Genomic DNA, 20,205 nt, shown 5'->3' with positions numbered 1-20,205 from the left:
TGAGTTAACCATGGTTAACAGATCAGTGCGTTTTGTCTGCACCATCCCAACATCAAGTAGGAAAAACACGTGTAATCTGAAACTGAAAATGCAGAAAGGTTGTTGTGCATAAGGACAAGATTAATATCACAGAAAAAGAAAATATTGGCATATCCTGGATTAAAGGATATTAACGCTAGTATAGAACTAAGAAAAATTAAAAAAAAACAACAACACACACAGATATGAGGAAGAAAAAAGTATTTCTAAAATGATTGAAATGCTATCTTGTTTTAAACTTTTTTCAAGAGTGAGTGGGGCAATTATGAAGAGAGAAGTACTTGAAGTAAATGGGCACAATCCACAACATTGAATCTACAGTAAGTCTCCTCTTAAAATAAATGGGATTTTTCTGAAGCAAGTGGGTTGTGAATTGCAGCCATCGTTACTAATGAGAAGATGATGACATATTTAGGAAACATGAGTAACTGTGAATCTGTGGGATCCCATGACAAGCATCTATGGTGTAAGGAAATGAATTTACAAAACTACTAAGAAGTGATGGGGAGCTGGGGGTATACTAGGAGGAAGAAAGCACCAAAATATACTACCAACCTTCAAAAAGGAAAGGGTGATCCTGCCAATTATCACCTGGTTAATCTAACTTCAGTCCCCTATTAAAATAATGAAAATATTGAGAATAACATAAAAAACCAAACACTGTAACATTTAGGTGTATTTAGTAGTGGGTGTTTGTAGAGGAAAGTACATGAAAGAGGGTCTGATTTTTGAGGCTGTGTTATAAAGTTAGAGAACAATAAGAAGAATTAACTAGATGGATCAGATGGAATAGGAAGGGTTTATTTGGTCCTTATATCAACATTTCACAAAATCCCTGTGGCAACACTAAGTTGTCTTGAAAGGAACTATGCAACATGGTTTATTTCATTTTCTGCAATACAATTAAAATTAAAATATTTCAAAAGGGATGTGAGGCACTTATAGAGCAGTAATAGAGATTGCTGTTGGACGTCAAATTTTCAATCTTTACTTGTAATGAAACAGTAAGAAAGGCAAACGGCACATCAAATTCACAGAGTTATAGCAGATTTAGACTCAGAACAATGTCAGCAATTTGGCATGACAGATCAATCTAGCGAGACTACAATCATAGGGCGAGTTAGGTGATCTGGAATGCTTATAGAAGAGCAGAAAAATCTGATGTACTGCTGAAAGACAGTCATAATAACAAACAACAAATTATCAAATGATAACACTAGAAGGTGTGACATTTCATAAGACCACAACCTGAAAATCTATCTAGCTTTAGAATTTATCAAGATAATGGATTACTAACTTCCTAAGTCAGTATTAGAAAACAAGTTGACATCCAAGTATGTTCATCAGAGTGGATTAACTTAAAGCACATTCAATAACTGACACAAAATATTATTTATATAACTGAAAAGATTGACAGATTTAGAATCACTTGAACACTGTTTCCTATTTTGAAATGCATTTACTTCCCAAACCAACATGAATTCTGATTACAGAAACAGTTAAAACGTATTGGTTTGCAACTAAACAGAACATTTCAGCTTGTCATATTGCCTGGTGCCTAAGGATTTTCCTCTGGCAACATGGTGGTGAAGCAGAGTCCCCGATTTGTAGCACAATCCCTAGCATGCACAAAATGGTGATAGAGCTTGGCTCAATACTAGTTGAGAGCCCAGGAGCTCTGCAGGGTATCCAAATGACACATGAAACCTGCCAGTACCCCTTATTTTCACAGGGCAACAGTGGTGCACACTGATGTGATTGGTTGGTGGGATGGTCAATGTGAAGCATGTGCTGGTTCTACAGTCTTCCTCCACTCCCCACTCAGTAACACACACAGGGGTCCTCAATTCAAAGTGCTCAAGAGCCCTCAAGAGAAAATAGTCTGAAAGCTAGCCTGCTTTTGTACTTTGAGGGCTATACAAGGTTGCTCATGGTTATATACAGTGTGCAAGAAAGATACTTTACTAAAAGCTTGGAGACTACCTATTACAGGGGTGGCCAAATACGCTTAACATAAGATCCACATGCAATAAATGTTTGAGTGCTGCAAGAGAGTCGCAATATTTAACAAGCATTTAAATTCTTAAATATATTTGTGTACCATGAACGTTAAACTTGTGTTTTAATCCTGTGGACTCTCAGTTTATACCTGGTAAATAATCATAAAGCTTGAAATTTCTTATTTACCTTTATATTAATTGTGACGCTAAAACAAGTTCAGCTAACATATATCTGAGAACTGCACATTGTAGGTCAAAGAACTGCATGTGGTTGGGCCGCCCCTGACCTATTACTTGAGTTGAGCAAAAGTAGCAAGCACACATTCTGGACTTGCTAGCAAACCCTGGCTCAAATGTGCTGGGGGAGGAAGAGAAGATGGAACATCTTAATGTTCATCTCATAGTTATTTATATAAATAGTTATTTATACTTATAAATACTTATAAATATATTTATATTTATAAGTAACAATAGCACCAGACCATCAGCATTCAGAATTTTCAAGAAGCAAGGGCTAATAATTACTAGAAAAATCAGTATTTCTGCATGAGGTGTCCATATTGTCTAGTTGGCTGAGTCATTCATATTGGCCGAGTCATCTGAGAACTAAACCATGTTCTCCAGATGCGGCCACTCAGACTGCTATTTCACAAAGAAAAAAGCACAACTCATGCCAGTAGAGCTTCTTCCTTGAGGAAAACAGTCACCATGTGGGGGGAGGGGGAATGGCTACTAAGTAGAGAAATCTAGATTAGTATTTTGGTGGAAGGCCCACTTCCCTAATGCCAGTGCCTCTTCCCAACCTGCAGCTGCTCACGAAAAAAAAGTATGTAAGAACCAATTAAAAAAGCGTGTAAGAACCAAAGCATGCATTAAACACAATATGCTTGGTTAATGGGTTGTCTCTTTAATCTCTTATTCACAATTTGTTTACTAAATATTTAATTTCATTATTTATTAATATAATAATTTATTAATGATAATTTTATAACCCTAGAAATTGCCAATTTTAAAAAATGATAAGAAGTTCCATCACATGCAGTGTACCAGATCTGCTGATCTGTCCATATCACTTCTACCCAATTTCACCATTCCATCCAGTAATTGTCTCAGAATAAATACAATTCAAATTAGTTGATCAATATCCACTAAGGATATCTGAATCCACTAAGGATCCAATCCTATGGTCATCTGGTGCCACACAGTATCCTGCAGGGCCAGAGAAGTAGCCGGAGGTCTCCTTGTAGTAAGGGAGTATCAGTTCCCTTACCCTGTGTAGTGATCCCACAACCCCTAAGAGTCGACTCAAATCTGTACCACTGGTCTGAGAAATCACTGGTGCAGATTCAAGTAGCCCATGTCAGGCTTTCAGGTGTGGGAGGGGAAGAGAGGATCCAGTGGCAGCCTCTGCCCTCTCCTGGGCTTGAACTGCCCCGCAGGTTGCCCTTCTCCCACCCAGAAACATCACCTCTTCACCATCCAGTGGGGACACTTACTGCCACGTGTTCCTCTTCAGCACGATGCCAGTATGGCCGCCCAAAGCCTACTGGTGCTGGCCTCTCCACTGACACAACTTGTTGCTTGCCATCAGCAAAGTACTTTGCAACAGCTGCTGCAGGGGCAGCACATGGGTTGCCAGCACTACCCTGGTATTGGATCAGGCTGCAAGTCACGCAGCAAATATGTCAGGTTAGATTTCACCTCCATTAAAACTGAAGATTGCAAGCTACAACTATATGCCAGAAGGTATATGAGTGAAATAATCTGTGAGGGCCTGGGACAGGGAATTATTTCTATTTGCTCTGGAAGACTGTGGTCAACAAGCCAGGCAGCTGATGACATCATCCAGCAGTGATACAGTCACACTGAACAATGAGGCCACTCAGCAGTAGCACTTTTGTCAGGTGGGGTCTAAAAAGTGAGATGGAATAGCATGCAATGAAAACAACAAGCAAGGTAACAAAGTTGAAGGAAGGCAAGGAGTACAGCAAAAGGCAGGCAAGCTGGAAACCAGAAGGAATATTGGTGTTATGATGCAGTGAAGCAGGGAGACACATACAGCCCCCAGAAGACCGCCTGAAAGAGATGGTGAGCTAGAGAAGTAGATCTGTGGGTGACCTCACCTTCCCCGTGTGTAAGCATGGGCCAAGATCAAGACCTGGTCTCTTCAGTTCACACACGGGGAACCATAGTAAAGGGACCTGACTTGAACAGCTAAAAACTGGCTAGGATTAAGAGGCTTGCAATTTTCCTTCAAACCTCCCCCCTCCCACAAATGTCCAGTGTAAAATTATAACAGAAAGCAAATGCCATTAAGTAAACACTAAAATAACTTGACACCTAAGTCAAAGTTTAAATGTACAGATTTATTTGTAATTTTTTAGATATTAGTTAAAAAAAAAAGACTACACATCATCTCTGTCTACAAAATGGCAACGTTCTTCTATGGCTACAGTGACCAGAAGACGCAGAACAGAGGGCCTACTGTCACAATTATCTATGCCAACATAAGGTAAGCAAATTATTCATGTTTTTCAGGCCTTTATACTTCAAGAAAGTCTCCTGGAGTTGCTCTGAAAGCGAACATAACCGTAAGTAGCAGAGTGCTCATGCTATGAAAACATACAATCGATACTGGGAGTTAAATGCATTGGAAATGTTAGAAACGGATACTGCTAGCAAATGTGAAAAGTGAGAAGTGAACCAACTCATATATGCTAACAAGTGCTTTAATCAACAATATCATTTCTAAAAGTATTATAAGACACAAAGAGTAACATAGCTTTGAAAAGTGTGTCTGTTTTGTTTAAGAAAAAAAATCTGAAATGGTTGGGACTGGCATCTCTTCTTTTCCTTCAAAGACTGAGAATAAGCCAAAAATATACAAAATCTTTGGCATCATCTTTATGTTAATACGTGATGGAAGAACAAGAGCACAGTGGAGTACTCAGGTATGCTTTTCTACTGAAAAAGTTTCCTTATGCTGTTATGTGCTCTGTTGGCACTGAAAAAAAATGTACTGTTCCCAAGAAGGCACAATGGGAGTCAATGGCACATTTTAAAACACCACACTGCTTTGACATGTAAAGTAGTTCAGTATGGTCTCAAGAAATTCAAAGACTTCTTCTATACATTTTATAGACATTTGTCAGGCAGCAAGAATTTTTGTATAGCACAATCAGTAGTGCCTGAGGTAAATAATTTTAAAAGCAAAGAATATGCTATATTTAATAGCCAACAGTCTACAGGTAGAACATAAGCACTGTTTTTTTAAAATTATCCTTTAGTTTAAAAACCAGCCATTTGCTACTTAGTGCTTTTGAAAAGCTCAATTTCTTATTTCATCCTACTACAGTAAAACTTCTCCTATCACACAGTATCAGTAACATCCAGTAAGTTTAGTGATGTGATTAGTGCAATAGAAAGTGGAGAAGGGAAACATTCACAGGGTTCTTGATCAACATTATGGAATGGTTCCTACCATATTACTCTGAGACTGCGTGGCCCCATACATTGTAATGCCATTTGAGGGTGCTGCTGGCTGTGGAGTGTCTGGCTGTATAAATCCTCTTCTGTCAATTAAACTATAGAATAATAAAAGGTTTTGTTATGAACAGTTCTTAAACAATAAAGGAAAAACGAAAACTTTCAAGAGACCATCAAGTCATACTGCACTTACGATAACAGTGTAAACACTTTTCACTGAGCAAGAGAATAGAAATATAGAAAATACCTTTTTATGCTCCTAGGAGTTTGATAGTAAAAAGGCTAGAGTTACATTTGGCAGCCCATGATAGAGCTTTTCGGTAGCAGCTCTCTAATTTTGAAGTTTCTGCACCTGGCAGTTTCTTTGACTAGGTTCCAGGGACAGGTTCAAGTCTTTACATTTGGCCTGGCTTTTCAACACACAATATTCTTCTTTTACTGCTGCTCATTTTATTCCTGCTGATGTTATATTTCTTACTTTGTCTGCTGCTGTTTTATTCAGTTTTAATTGGATGTAATGTTATTTTAAAATTATTGTAAGTCGCCTTGTAAGATTCTACTTAAAAGGTGGGGTATACATTAAAAAAAACATACTGTACAAACAACCTATTTGGTTTGGATAACAGAAAGTCACAAGTGTACATAATGGGCCAGAGGACCATTCAAAAGTCATGTGACGCCTATAGCAACTATGAGATAGTGTAGGTTAGGCATCCCTTGCTAAAAGGTCCCCCCCCCCAAAAAAAAAAAGATAAAAGGAAGGGGGGAAGGACACTCAGCAAATGCATTATACCTCTTACCTGGGAGAGATGGGCCCACAGAGTGCAGAACAACAGTTAGTGAAAATGTTGCCATAACTGTATGGATTGTAGTTCTCTTTACCTCTTTTATTTGACCAGGATCCCTTAATCTAACAAGAAATGAAGACAGTGCATTATTTAGCCCTTTTGTAGCACTCTTTGTTGGATAAGTGCTATAATTTTTATTTATTCTCCTGAAAAGCTTATGACGTAGGTTAGGTTGAGAAATAATGATGCCTAAGGCCACCTCAGCATCCTACATCTCAACACACCAATGTAGCCACTATATTTCATTGCCTCCCCACATGTAACACACTGTCAACACGATCATACACATAACTACTTAGAAGCACTTATAATTACTCAGTTTATGAGAATTACCCCCAGGTAAGTGTATATAGGATCACTCTGCCACATATTACTCCAAAGGCAAAAGGGAGCAACTGTACCAGTTGGTGCAGTTTCTACATCATCCTAGGATGAGTTGACATTTTCCGCTGCATCATTTTTGTACCAAAAGTTGCCCCATGAAGTGGTCGCTCGCCCTGGAAGGAATCACGGGCAGGGGGGCAGACATCTTGAAGATTATTTGGAAAGTGTTAATCCCTATTACTATGAGTGATACCCTTAAGGACAGATCTGCTCTCCTTTCCCCAACCAGCTAATTTTTAAACAGGGAAGGACCACTTCTGGTCCACTTCCATCTTAAAAAGACAGCTCAACATTGCATGTAGTCTGGTTCTAATTCCACATCAATGTTCCTCATGATCTCTTTGGAAAAGAAGAGGATATTTCAGAAAGAGAGGCCTAAATAGCATCCTCTCCATTTGAGTTGGGAGGACACTGTCAATTCTCCTTAACTACTGGGGTTCCCTCAGACCCTCACCATTATATACTATATGAACTTAAGTTAGAACTTTTTGTAAAAGGGTTTTCAAATATAGCAATGAAAATGTTGTTCTGCTTTCATTATAAGGCCTTTCATCTCTCTGTCCCATTAATCTAAATTTTGCATATACACTCACTTAGCTCGGATTATGCTATTACTGTGTTCAGTTAGCACTTAGCACTTAACTTGAAGTGTTAAGCTGGCAAGAGTAACTGAGAGCATGTGGTGACTTGTTAAGCCAGCGAGAACAACTGAAAACATGTTAAACTGTGAGGACTGAAGCCATGAGAACTGCATAGTAGGTGAAAAAGCCCTCAGAATTTTTTAGTCCAAAAATGGGTGCAAAGAGACCACATGTGTGGCAACATATGTAACACTTTTATAGACACAGATAAGATAAACCATGGATTGGAGTCTGTGGTTAATGAGAATTGACTGTAGTATATAGTATGATAACACGGAACACCCATATGCACTTAGCAATAGGAAACCTTTTGGAAGAATAGGTCTTACACCTTTTCTAAAAACTTGCACTGCCTATCTTACCAATCAAGAAGGTGTTGGGTACCAGATGAAAGCAGCTGAGCATGATGGTTGTGGCCTATGGATCACTAGTTGACCATCCTTATCCTAAAGAGAAAATTGTTCCCATCCTCCAATCCAGCATCAGATGTGAAGGTAATACACCTACTTGTGAGTGATGAAGTAGAAGCTAATGCAACTAAAGCCTGGAGCTGCCATAGCTTTATGAGTATGTGCCACAGCATTTACAACATATTATAGCACTCAAAATAGAACATGGCCAGAGATGAAGACTGCCCATAACCCAGTTAAGGCTTTCCTTATGGTTCATTATTTAGAGGGAAACAGAAAAGCAGATTTACAATATTGTTAATGAAAATAGCAGGTGATTCATCCTAAAACATTGCCATTTACTTACTGCATTAAGTAATGAAAATGAGAGCATAATGATTAAGCCATAGTGAACTCGTCTATTCAACAAAATGATTCAAGAGACCTCTCTTATTGCTCTTTCTGGTCACAGTTCTTTACTGTTACCAAGGCCAACCTTGCCACGCAGCAACCTGAAATGGTCGGAGCAGAACTTTTGGCAGGGAAGTGAACAGACAAGCCTCCAGCCCAACTGTCCACCACCCTCTCCAAGTTGCCACTCCATGGGCAGCTCTGATCCTCTTCTGATGCTAAGACATGTCCAGCAGTGGCAGCTACTGCTGGAGGGGGAAGGAGGGGAAGCTGCAGTGGCTCCAAATTGCTTCTCTCCACCTACTTTGTAAGCACCAAGTAACCAAGAAAAGGCAATCTGGAATCTTTTGACAAGCTGCTCCCTGCTCTGTGCTGCTTCTATTTCTTGTTCAAAGAGAAGTGGCACCAAGTAGGGAGGTTGCCTTTTCATGCTCATCATAAAGTAAAGGGAAGGGGGGGGGATGAGGCCGTGCTTTCTTACTTATTTGCCTATCATCCTCTCCCCTCATCCATCTATGCACCACTCTCCTAATCCCCCCAACAGGAACCCCTCACTCTGTGACAAGCTTGCTCCTCCTCTTCCTCCATGTCCTCCTCCAGGAATCAATTCTGTAGTCCTGCTTCAGCTACAAGTTCTTTAAAAAGGGGTAAACTGTTTTGTGAACTTTTAGTTGAAAAGCGGTATATAAATATTGTGAATAATAATAATAATAATAATAATAATAATAGTAAGGAAGTACACTGTAGTTGGGAGAAATATTTGTAGTACAGATCCTGCATGTGCAATTTCATCTGTGCCTCTCCCGTGGAAAAAAAAAATCAGCTGAAATGCATCACCCCCTTGGGACAGAGTGTGTGCAACAGAATCCATTCTATCAGTCTTGTTTCAGTCAGAACCTTTATTGGCATACGTAAAATACTGGTTACAGTTTCAAATTCTATCAGGTTAGCAGGCAGGTCAGCAGGCATTTAATTTTCTTTTAAAAAAATAAACAGAACTATGAACCAAATATATACTAGTTACCAGGCGAAGACAAATAATTACAACACCAAGTAAAAAACTTACATCCTCATTTGTTGTTTGATTGGAGCTGATCAAATACGTATGAAAACCTGAGAGCCCAACAATGGACCAAACTGAGAAGAAACAAACCACAGCTTCCAGCACAGTGATTGAAAGTCAAGGCAATATTAAGTGAGAAAGTTAATATTAAGATTACCTATCATGAAAGATTGTTTATTAGCAGCTATTTGTCATGAGAACTAGAATAAAACTTCCTGGTGATAAGTACACTGCTTCTGATTATCAGATACTGGGGACAAACATGGGATGTCCATTACCATCATGCTGTGATTCTGAACTGATAGAATGTCAGACTAGATGGACTTGACCTGTTTCATCAGGATATATGTTATGGTCTTATTCACTAACAAATTTTCAACATCCTTACATTCAGAAGCCCATCCAAAAGCATTCTTTACATTCTCTTAATACCTTATAAATGAGCTATATGAGACGTTTGTTTCATAAAAGGCAACTCTGCATTTTAAAACTAGGACAAAACAACAAAATAATAAGAAATGACATGGCTTGCTTAGGATTATGTTTTGACTTAGTGACAAAACAAGTACTGAAGTTCTAGCCTAACAGTCATAACTGCCACACAATGCCTTTTCCACTCTAGCCAGTTATACCTTATCAAGAATGAAAATATCATTGCACAAATATGCTAGAACTCTGCATACTCTTTTATCATCATTTTAAGTTCCTGTCTTCTTCAGCCAAAGGAGCTGGGAAAGGAGCCAAGCACTTGGGGGTAAAGACTGGACAGTGCATCTTTGGATTCTTAGGCTTATCTATATGGTTGGTAATGACACACATAAGTACCTGTTATTTGCCAAGCTGTTCTGGAAAGTCAGTCCTGCTATGGCTTTTGGAGAACTTGATAGGACTGTATGTAGATAGTCAGGCAAGGGGCCAGAATGATGCTGCCCCCTGCTTCTGTCACCATCTTGTTACACCAGCTGGTAAGAGCAGAGATGCCTGTGCCCATTCTTCTTCTGTCTGCAACTGTGGCCTCTTATCTGCTACCTCATCTTGCAAGCTGCCACTGGAATTAACCCAGAGCCAAGAGATTGCTAGCTGCAATCAGAGTAAGACGAAACTCTTACTGATGAAACTCTTGGCCATTTTATTCAACCTGACCAAGGTTTGATTTAAACTTTAAACTATACTTTGATACATTACTCAGAAATGAAGATATCAATGAGAACCAAAAGAAAAACCAAGATATATTTACAATGCAATGCTAAGCAGGTTTACTCAGAAGTAAGTCCTAGTGAAGTGAGACTTACTCCTAAGTATGCATGCATAAAAGTGAAGCCTCCACTAGCTTACAAGCATAACCCATGCACAATTTAAACTACTTGTCTATGTCAAGGGGGAAATGTCCGTTAAGCGTATGAACTATTTGTCTAGTAATGGTTTTGACTGGAATTAGAACCACTCTCCCACTTCTACTGGCTTCACACAGGAGAAGGTGAATTATTTAATAGTTTGTGCCTTGCCTTCCCTCCACATTGTGGGCACCCAAGGTGACGAACAACAAAACAAAATATGGGGAGGGGGTTCCCTGAATCTGCGGAATCACTTCTCCGCAAATTGGGTCCACATACACCCACACCCCCACTCTGGAGGCGAGGGGAGTTCTGCTTCCTTGCCTCCAGAAGGTCCTCTGAGCCCTCTGCTAGGCTCAGAGGACTGTCCAGAAGAGAGGGGAGCAAAGGTCCCCATGCATCCAGAGGGTGGGGAGGCATTCCCTGGTATCCACCATTTCAGTTAAGCATGGGGGTTCCAAAATGAAATGGATAAGCCAATTCATGACTGCAAGCGCCTGAGAGCATCTCAGTTTGTAGCAGCATGTTTAACATTGTGGCTATGTGTGTGTATATAGAGCAGGGGTTTCCAAACTTTTTGGCCAGAGGGCCGCATCAAATATCTGGCATGGTGTGGAGGGCCGGAAAAAAAATTTAAATATAAAATTTAAATAACTAAATTAGAGATGGAACTTAGATGAGTGAACAAATGAATGAATGGGTTCATTCACTGAACCTCTCTGGCCCTCAGAACACCCTCCAGACACAATCAGAGCACAGTTCTGGTCATGTTCAGTTGAGTGGGCCAGAGGCTTTCAGGGAAAAGAGGTTGGACACGGGTTGGAAAGAGACTTGCTGAGGGCCATATCTGGTTTGGACACCCCTGATATAGAGGGAGGAGCCAACATAAAGGCCGATGCAATGCAAACATAAGGCCTTAGTAGTGTGTTTAATGTTACAATGGTCCCTGAAGAATGCAATAGGCACCTTTTAGAGAGGGAAATAACTAAATTCTGTGGCAGAGACTTCAGTGTTAGAAACCTCAAAAACAATGAATTGTTGGGTTCACATTACAGTATTTTCACAATACAATGGCGTCTCTGGAACAGAGTGGGGTTCCACAGTATAATTCCTCTATCCTTAACTAAGTACAGGATAATCTTTTCCTCAGAGATCACTCCTAAGCCATAAATCTTTGTTGCAGAGGGATGAATAAAATGTGTGAAATGAATGAAATTAATATATTAATAATTAATTAATATATTATAATAATATATATAATATAATTAATATATTAATAATTTCAGTATACCTAAATTGGCTAAATAAAGTCTACAAATGCAATAAACTCCTCTATGTTCAGGGTTTTAACAATATGAAAATAAAGCGATGGATACTCAGAACCACAAGAGTGCTCTGCTCTGCTTGCAGAACAGGGCCTTCCTTTCTAATTCCAGACAAAGTCATGAACCGTATAGAGACAGTATAATTTATTTACAGAATAGTTCACTTACTTTTGTTACACCCAATGCCAAGCCTTTGGCATGCCAGGCCCTGAATTGTTGTAAGCCAGGATGTGGCAGGAGGGGCCTTGATGTCCAGGCCTGGTGTAAAATGTAAGTAAAGGAACAGCTGCACTGTGTATAAGTATGCTGATGCAATCAGCTGCACCTGTGTTAGGTGGGAGCCATGTGACCTGGGAGGATGTGAGCAGAGTCACAAAGGCTATGGTGGAGTGGTGCAATGCACCACTGGACAGCCAATCAGAGTGGGTCACAAGACTGTCTTGTGACTATGAGGTTGCCCTACTCTGATTGGCTGGCCCCGGTATATATGGGGGCAAGAGGAGATATATGTGGGTTGCTGTGGTGAAATTTCTGCGTGTCATGCTGCTGGTTTGTTCTGTGAGTTGGACTGTGCTTATTGTGACTGTGCCTCTCTGTATCCCTGACTTCTGGACCATTTGACTGACTACTCTTCTGCCTGCTCCTTTACCAATACATGCTTCTGCAACAAACAAGCCTGTGCCTGCTTCTCTGGCTCTGTTTGGGATCGCCTGCTACTTGTGCTGTCTCCCAATGCTTCCGTGCCACTCTACTATCAGGAAAGCAAGGGCTATCCTCCCCTGCTGCCCTGACAACTGTCAAAAGGACAAACACTCATTAATAGATAAGAAGTTACTATTGCCTCAGACAAAGTGCTGGTACACTTGCTGCTCTTATGTTGGGTGTAACAGTAAAAAGTTACAGTAATTTTGTAAATCAATTATTTTCTTAAGCACCTTGTAAGATTTGCCTGTCTTTTTCCAACCAATTGTCTTTTGCTACTATGCCTATAGTATCTTAGAAAGTCATTTCTGAGGATCAGTGGACCCTCTAGAATATTGTTTGAGACTACTTGGGGGGAGAAGTGCTGGAGAAAAGTTGATTTAAATCAGGGATCCCCACTTACAGAAATGGAATTGTCTTTCCACTTGCAGCACAGATTAATCAAAGTCAGAGCTGTTAAACTGTCCTGTTTCTGCATTTTTTTCACATATTGGAAGACACATTCTAAAAGAGAGTTCCTCAATTTACTATTAAGAGAGTTATGAAATCTACTCCATACTCAACATGTGTACAAAACAAAAGAAAAAGCTTCTTGTTATTATGAATTAAGAACTTCATTATAAGTTGCTGAAGAGTTCTCAGCTGCTAAGTACATCTTCTGGATATAAGTTTGTACACAACAAAATCTATCATACTTTAGACACAGCAGCTGAAAAATATATTTCTCCTCTGTTCATTGAAAGGTATTAGTAATAATGATGCAATTATCTACTCTTATGAAAAGCAGCATCCAAATCTTTAAGCTATCCAACACATTATGTTCATTGGTTTCTTTTATCAAACATGGTTTTTTCTGATTTTTTTAAGGGCTGGCTTGTCCTTAAATGCAAATTACAGATAAACAGCTAATTGTCCTAGTAGAAGAATTCACAAATGTGGAATCAGTCACCTTTTGATTCACAACAACTGAAAGCCTCTTACATTTTTAGAGCACTGAAATGCCCAGAGCACTGAAATGAAATACATGATTAGAAGCATTTGTAATTCTTTTAATTGGAGGCTATTGTGTTATTTACAAAAGCTATGTTTGAACATAAGCTATTCAAACAGAGAGGTGCTTGTGGGCATTTCTACCCAGTAAGTACACAAAGAAGTGAATATGGTAAAAGTTATACCTGCAGATCCTTTGTTTCTAAAGAACCTAGGCTGCTATCCAATCCTTCATATTTCCAAATGTACTTATCACTACAGAGATTGTTCTGTGTGTAATAAGAAAGTGACATGTTGACTTTTGCCTGGACTCCCAGCACTTCAGAATGTTATGCTGGAAACCCACAAGCTACAGAAAACTGTGCCAATCTCAGTGCTGACCTTTGCTAGTCCAAACACACTAGGAAGATCAGCACTGACCCATCTCTCTTTCTAATTACCTTAATTAGGATAAATATGCTTCTACAAATTGAAAATTGCCTCACATTTTAAACAATAAGTGTTTAAATTACAATATAAACACAACATCCATCTTCAGTGACGGTCATTGAACTTTGATGCTCTATATGTGCAAGTAAGCTTAAATGTCATACAACTGCAGAATCTGTAAGTCTGCGAAAAGAAAACAAACCCAAGTATCTAGGTATTAATTCTCTTAAAATAGGTGCAATACTAAGTACACACATGCATTTCAGTAAAAGGATATCTTGCAGGGCTGTCCTTGAGTGCAGTTAAGAACCCTGTTGACTGAGAACCTGTATAGGAAAAATAAATGCAAACATTAAATGAGACTATATGAACAGAGGTGGAGCTATATAAACATAGTATCTACATGAAAAGGGTATCTCAAAAATCAGATATACAGTTAGGTGTTCAGTGAATTGCACATGCTCCCTGTGCTATACATGGTCCAATTTATGGAGGTCAGAGGTCTCAATTATGGGCAGCTGCATCAATACTTATACACGGTCCAATTTATGGAGGTCAGAGGTCTCAATTATGGGCAACTGCATCAATACTTCCGTACAGTGCATATTTTGCTGGTGCTTCTGCACAGGTGCAGTGGTGCTGGGCCAGCAAGGTCAGGCTGTTCCAACTTACATCAGTTTCAAGTTACATACTGACCTCCAGAACCAAACCTCTCCATAAGTAGGGGACTTAGTGTACAACAAATAGTTTGCTGAAACTATTACATAACAAATGAAAGTAGTAGAATGAGAGAAACATGCACTGGTTATTTTTTTCCCCCGTGACACCAGATTGATATCTGAATAGCTTTCCATAAAAAGCAATTTTCAGTTACCTCTCTGTTCCTTCCCACCCTAATATGGAAACAAAATGAGGCAGGCTAACTTTCCTTCATAAAATGTGTTCAAGGATTTATTCTGTCTAAAAAAATATGTTTTTGTTGGTTCAGGAAATCCTGCAAATGCGCCAAAGTATGATCCAAATTCCAAGCTGCTTAAGCTTGATCTGGAAACATTTGGGAGACAGTAATATGAGAAGTCAACAATGGCTTCCTAGTTTAATGCATTATTAGACGCAGTTTCAGTCTATATCACGACAGAATTCACTGAATGGATGGTTCAGTAACCAGCTCTGGAGAAGCACAATATCCCACCACTACTCTCATACAGTGAGGAAAAAAATCAGCTTAAGTAGTCAAAAGTTTCCCTTAGGAAAAATGCCTGGGGAAAGCACCAAGTTCTAAAGCCTTATTCCAAACGGCAGCTAAGACATAAATGAACTGAATGCCTGCTAACAGAGGGTCCACACTGATTCACTTTTGATTTGGGGGTGGGACTGGCTGGTGATCCACTTAATAGTTTCAGCAAATTATCATTTCAATATAATTTGGCAGGAGTTGCTGCTTTGTTTCAAAAATATTTCCATAGGTTTTTTTTAGAGGGATCAGAGATATCCTGTTATTTTCCTTTTCTAATTCCAATGTTGGATTAACATCACAAGTGTTGAGCAATTCACATTTCCCACAAATTCAGTCTATCAAACAAAATAACAATTCCCAGAGGGCATTAAAATAATGCACAGACATTCAACTACACACATGTGCCTATATTACAGGCTGGAAGAAAACTGTTGGAAACAAATGAGCTTTTTTCTGAACATTTGTAGAGAAAAATTAAACTCAAACTGAGGACATTCAAACCTCATTAGAAATAACAGCTCAGATTTGTTTTGAATGATCTGTATCTGATGTACAGTCACACAGTGGCATACCTGGGGGGGCAAAGAGTGGAAATGCTTTGGGTGCCAGGAATTTAAGTGCCCGGGGAGATGGTGGCACTGCGACCCAATGCCCCAACACTGGTTTTTTCGCAGTCAGAAACTGCACCTGGAGTGGCTGCAGAAGCACATCCACAGATCTGAGGGCTGCCTTCTTCTCCTCCCCTTTCTTTCCAATCAAGCTCAGAAGAAGCTGTCTGCGCTGCTTCCAGCAGTGCGGAAGACTCCATCAGAGCTTTTAGGCATTGCTGGAAGGTACCCAGGAGGTGGGCAGCACTCACCTCCTGGGTGACTTCCAGCAGCACAAAAAAACTCCATTGGAGCCTTCCATACTGCTAGGATTGGCAAGAATAGCTCCTTCGGTGCTTCCTCCCACCCCCTTATTTTCAAAGGGGGAATGGAGGAGGTGGTGCTCTGGAGGTAATTGCAGTGACACAATTACTTCTGGGTCAGGGGAGTGGTGAATGGGTGAGTGGCCCCAGCAGGAAAACCATCAGGACCACCACTGTAGCCGCACAGTCATTCAAATTGCTGCTTAATGCCTGATGCACCCAGAAGGTAATTACATATCTGGTATTGCAAAGGACATTATTCCTGTGCAAATGTTCCATGAAAAGTTGCCATTCCGAAGTTCAAAATGACAAAAACTTTCTCTGTACAAAACAACAAAAGCCTTCTCTGTAACAATACGTACAATACTCAGTATCTATGGAATGAATATATGATTGTGGGAGATTGTTATGTGAATATTCAAACGTTTACCCACACTTTTTGCTCAGCAGTTTCCAATGCCCAACAAACAAACTCTACTGCATTTAACAGCAACTTGTCTTTGCAGCTGTTTGGAACAGCTGCAAAAAAAAAAGGGAATTAACCCAGGTCTCCACCTATGCAGGCATTTGCTTCTACATTCATTTTCTGAATCCTGGTTCAAGACCACAATCTTACCATTAACTCTGCATGAGGAAGAATTGCTTCATTGGTTATTCTGAGCCACTTTCTCCCTCACTTGTAAGAATAATCTATTCATGTGAGCTGACAGCTTATGGATCTTGGCCACTGAAGATTTCATAATGTGTGAATTGGGAGTGTGTGTTACTGTGATGGAAGTTAGCTGTGACCTACTAACAGGATATATGGCCCTTTTCTTAATTTTGGGATATATAATGACAGATTGCTTGACTTTAGTTCCTGTTTTTATTTTAGGGAACAAACATCCTACAAAAATATTCCTCTCTCATATATGAGATGTGTTAGAGGAGAGGCTTTTTGAAAACAGAAAAATCTATTCAGGATGGCATTTGATAGCTGACATAGTGGGCTGGTGTTTTTTAACAAATGTAATATTAACCGTTTTATGTGATCCACTGGGATGTGCTTTGTATTTATTGTTTTAACTGTTTTAATGGTTATTGTTTTTAAAATTGTAACCCAACTTGATTGCCCTCACTGTGAGAAAGGTGGGATATAAATTCTTTATTATTATTATTATTATTATTATTATTATTATTATTATTATTATTATTAATACTTGTCCTTTTTTAAAGAATAAATATATCCTGGTTTGTGTGTTTTCTTATTTTTGACTCTCTAGAATCTAATGTTTTCCCTACAGAATGGACTAAAAATTTGCATACAAAAGTTGTAATTTTTCCAATTCTAATAAAAGACTACAAAACAATGAAAGTTGTCAGTTGGAACAACCATTTCCTTCTGTGTTAACTACTCCACAGATGTACAGCAAACAAATGAAAAAAAATTTAAAAAATAAAAAAGCATGCATTTAAAAATTTGTATTAAAATTTGCCATGTTTCTGAAGAAGACAAGCTACGAGATGGCAGGAAACCATGTAGGAATAAAAATATCCTGAACGATCTAAAAAAATTAAGTCTTAAGCAAGCTCTCGAGCAAACAGCTACATACATAATTCATTTTTACTAGCATACTTACGATGTATGACGTGGGTAATAACAAATGCAAATATAAAGACTGTCAGAAAGGACAGAGATAAAATAAACATATAAAAAAATCTGTAGTTTCTTTTCCCCACACAGTTGCCTACCCATGGACAGTGGTGATCAAACCGTTCTGAAAGAGAAAGCAGAAAATAATTGGAACACAATTAAGAGAGACCTGCTTGAGGGAATCTCTCTTACAGTTATAGCACATTTCCAATAAAGATTGTACAATACTATGCTGCTTTCTCATTATGGATAACTTTATTCATCATGGCCCTCTCTCATGTGTTTCAATCCACAGATCTGCTGAAAAGATCTCCCAATCTTCATTCATTTTTGTTTTGTGCAAGCCCTTTCAGGTCTATATATGCCACCACTTCCTTTTTTTAAATTTGCTTATGTATTTATAGTCAATTCTCATTATGCGCTAGATTAGGTTCCTGGAAACCCCAGGGTATACCAAATCAGTGAACACTGAAACATTGATTCTATGGAGAAAATGGGGTTAGGTTCCTGCGGACCCTCTTCGCTATACACTGTATGAACCTGAATATTACCTTGAAGTCTATGGGCTGGATATCGAGGGGCAGCATCCAGTAAACCACATTGTCTCTTTAATATGGAACAATTCCTAACTTGAGCAAACTAATTATTCCTTCCTGACAACATTACGCAAATATAAAGGGTATTGCACAGTATGTGCACAGCATCCAAGAGCTTGAAAAGTTCTTGGCCTTTATCCTGGAAGCCCAGAGGGAGCACAAACAGTTCGCATTGTGTTGCAAATGGCATTCAACAGATAACACATACCAAGCAACTCCAAAAGAGACTGATTACCTTTTAAATGAAGCAAGGCAGGGAAAATCTACTCCTAGAGCAATGTGGAGACCCCCTCCCCCCCCCCATGCAAGGAAGGGAAAGTCTGTTTGCTCCTAGAGCAGGGTGTTCCAACTTGGGTGGTGTGTGGGATTTTTGCGTTGTCCCCAGCTAGGCCAATGCGGACCAACCCAGAAGTAATTGGTTGTGACATGATCACTGACAATTACTTTCGTGTTCTGAGCCTGCCAAATGAGTTCAGCAGACTCAAAGCTGAGGCAGGGGTGGGAGGGCTTTTCTTATCTCCCCGATGTACTGTTCCGCCTTCTCCTTCAGAGGAGAATCTGGAACAGTGTGGCAGGGAGACCAAAAAGCCAGCAGCATGCCCTGCTCCACTCCAGCTGAAGCACAAAAGTGAAGAGAGCCTTCATGCTCTTCAGCTGGAGTGGAGTAAGGCATGCTGGGGGAGCTCACAAGGCCAGCTGGTATCATGAGAGCTAGCACCCTTAGCAACATAGTAATGGATCTTAACGCACTATTTCATTTCAGATGCTTTCATTTCTGGGCAAAGGCCACTTAACATACACGGTGATCCATGCCACGGTGACATTGAGGTTAGATTATTGTAACGTGCTCTATGCGGGGCTGCCCTTGTAACGCGCTCTATGTGGGGTTCAGAAACTGCAATTAGTGCAGAATGCGGCGGCCCATGTGGTTACTGGAGGTAGGCGGTTTGACTCTGTCAGTCCGCTTCTCCAGCGGCTACATTGGCTGCCCATTTGTTTCCGGGCCCAATTCAAGGTGCTGGTTTTGACCTTTAAAGCCCTATACTGCTCTGGGCCAGTGTATCTTAGAGATCGCCTACTTCCGTACAATCCGGTTCGTCCTCTTAGGTCATCAGAGAAGGCCTTTTTACAAGTGCTGCCGCCTAGGGAGGTACGTGGGGCGGCGGCTAGAAACAGGACCTTCTCAGTAGTGGCACCAACGCTATGGAATTCCCTTCCCCTTGACTTAAGAATGGCTCCCTCTCTTGAGACTTTTTGGCGAGGCCTGAAGACCCTTCTGTTTAAACACGCCTTCTGAGTTCTCAGCCTTTTTAACATCTTTTCAACATCTTTTAATTTTTTACAGGCCTGATACTTTTATGACTTGCTGCTCTATGCTCTTTTTACCTTTTTACTACTTTTTATCTGACTACTGTTTTTATGATATGTGTTAATATGGTTTTATCTGTTTTTAAATTATGTTTTTAATCTGTTTTAACCTGTTGCAAGCCTCCTTGAGTCCCTTCGGGGACAAAGGCAGGGTAAAAATAAAATTATTATTATTTATTATTAACATATTAGAGCTGGCAAACTTTGCTTGGTATAATTCTGTGTCTCCATGTCAGAGGACTGAAATATAGCCAGTGTAACAACAATGTTTAAAAAGCGATCCGGGAAATTGTAAGTCAGTCTGCTTAATATCTGTTCTGGATAAAATGGTGGAAAATGTCACATTTGGGTAGAGCAGAGCTTTGTATTACTTCATCTGTAGTTTTAGCTACTGTTCACTACTAAAGACATGACATTCAT

General features: G+C 39.6%; 1 protein-coding gene across 6 annotated transcripts in view; it reads right to left on the bottom strand.

The window, feature by feature from the left end:
* ZDHHC14 (zinc finger DHHC-type palmitoyltransferase 14) overlaps positions 1-20,205 on the bottom strand; it is a 72,346-nt gene that overhangs the window by 13,336 nt on the left and 38,805 nt on the right. For 3 of the 6 annotated variants that reach the window (XM_066616043.1, XM_066616035.1, XM_066616077.1), the window contains 5 exons: positions 17,808-17,945; positions 14,319-14,367; positions 9,265-9,367; positions 6,326-6,435; positions 5,521-5,623 (listed from right to left, as the gene is read on the bottom strand). In XM_066616043.1, the coding sequence (XP_066472140.1) occupies positions 5,521-5,623; positions 6,326-6,435; positions 9,265-9,367; positions 14,319-14,367; positions 17,808-17,945 (503 nt within the window). Of the gene's footprint in view, positions 1-594; positions 654-762; positions 1,206-4,405; positions 4,613-5,520; positions 5,624-6,325; positions 6,436-9,264; positions 9,368-14,318; positions 14,368-17,807; positions 17,946-20,205 lie in introns of those variants that run through there. The other 3 variants (XM_066616061.1, XM_066616052.1, XM_066616069.1) reach the window with 3 other exon arrangements.

Source organism: Tiliqua scincoides, chromosome 1 (assembly GCF_035046505.1).
Source record: "Tiliqua scincoides isolate rTilSci1 chromosome 1, rTilSci1.hap2, whole genome shotgun sequence".
NCBI classification, from domain to species: domain Eukaryota; kingdom Metazoa; phylum Chordata; class Lepidosauria; order Squamata; family Scincidae; genus Tiliqua; species Tiliqua scincoides.
The sequence above is the reverse complement of the archived record's forward strand: the minus strand, read 5'-3'. Positions and strand labels throughout refer to the sequence as shown.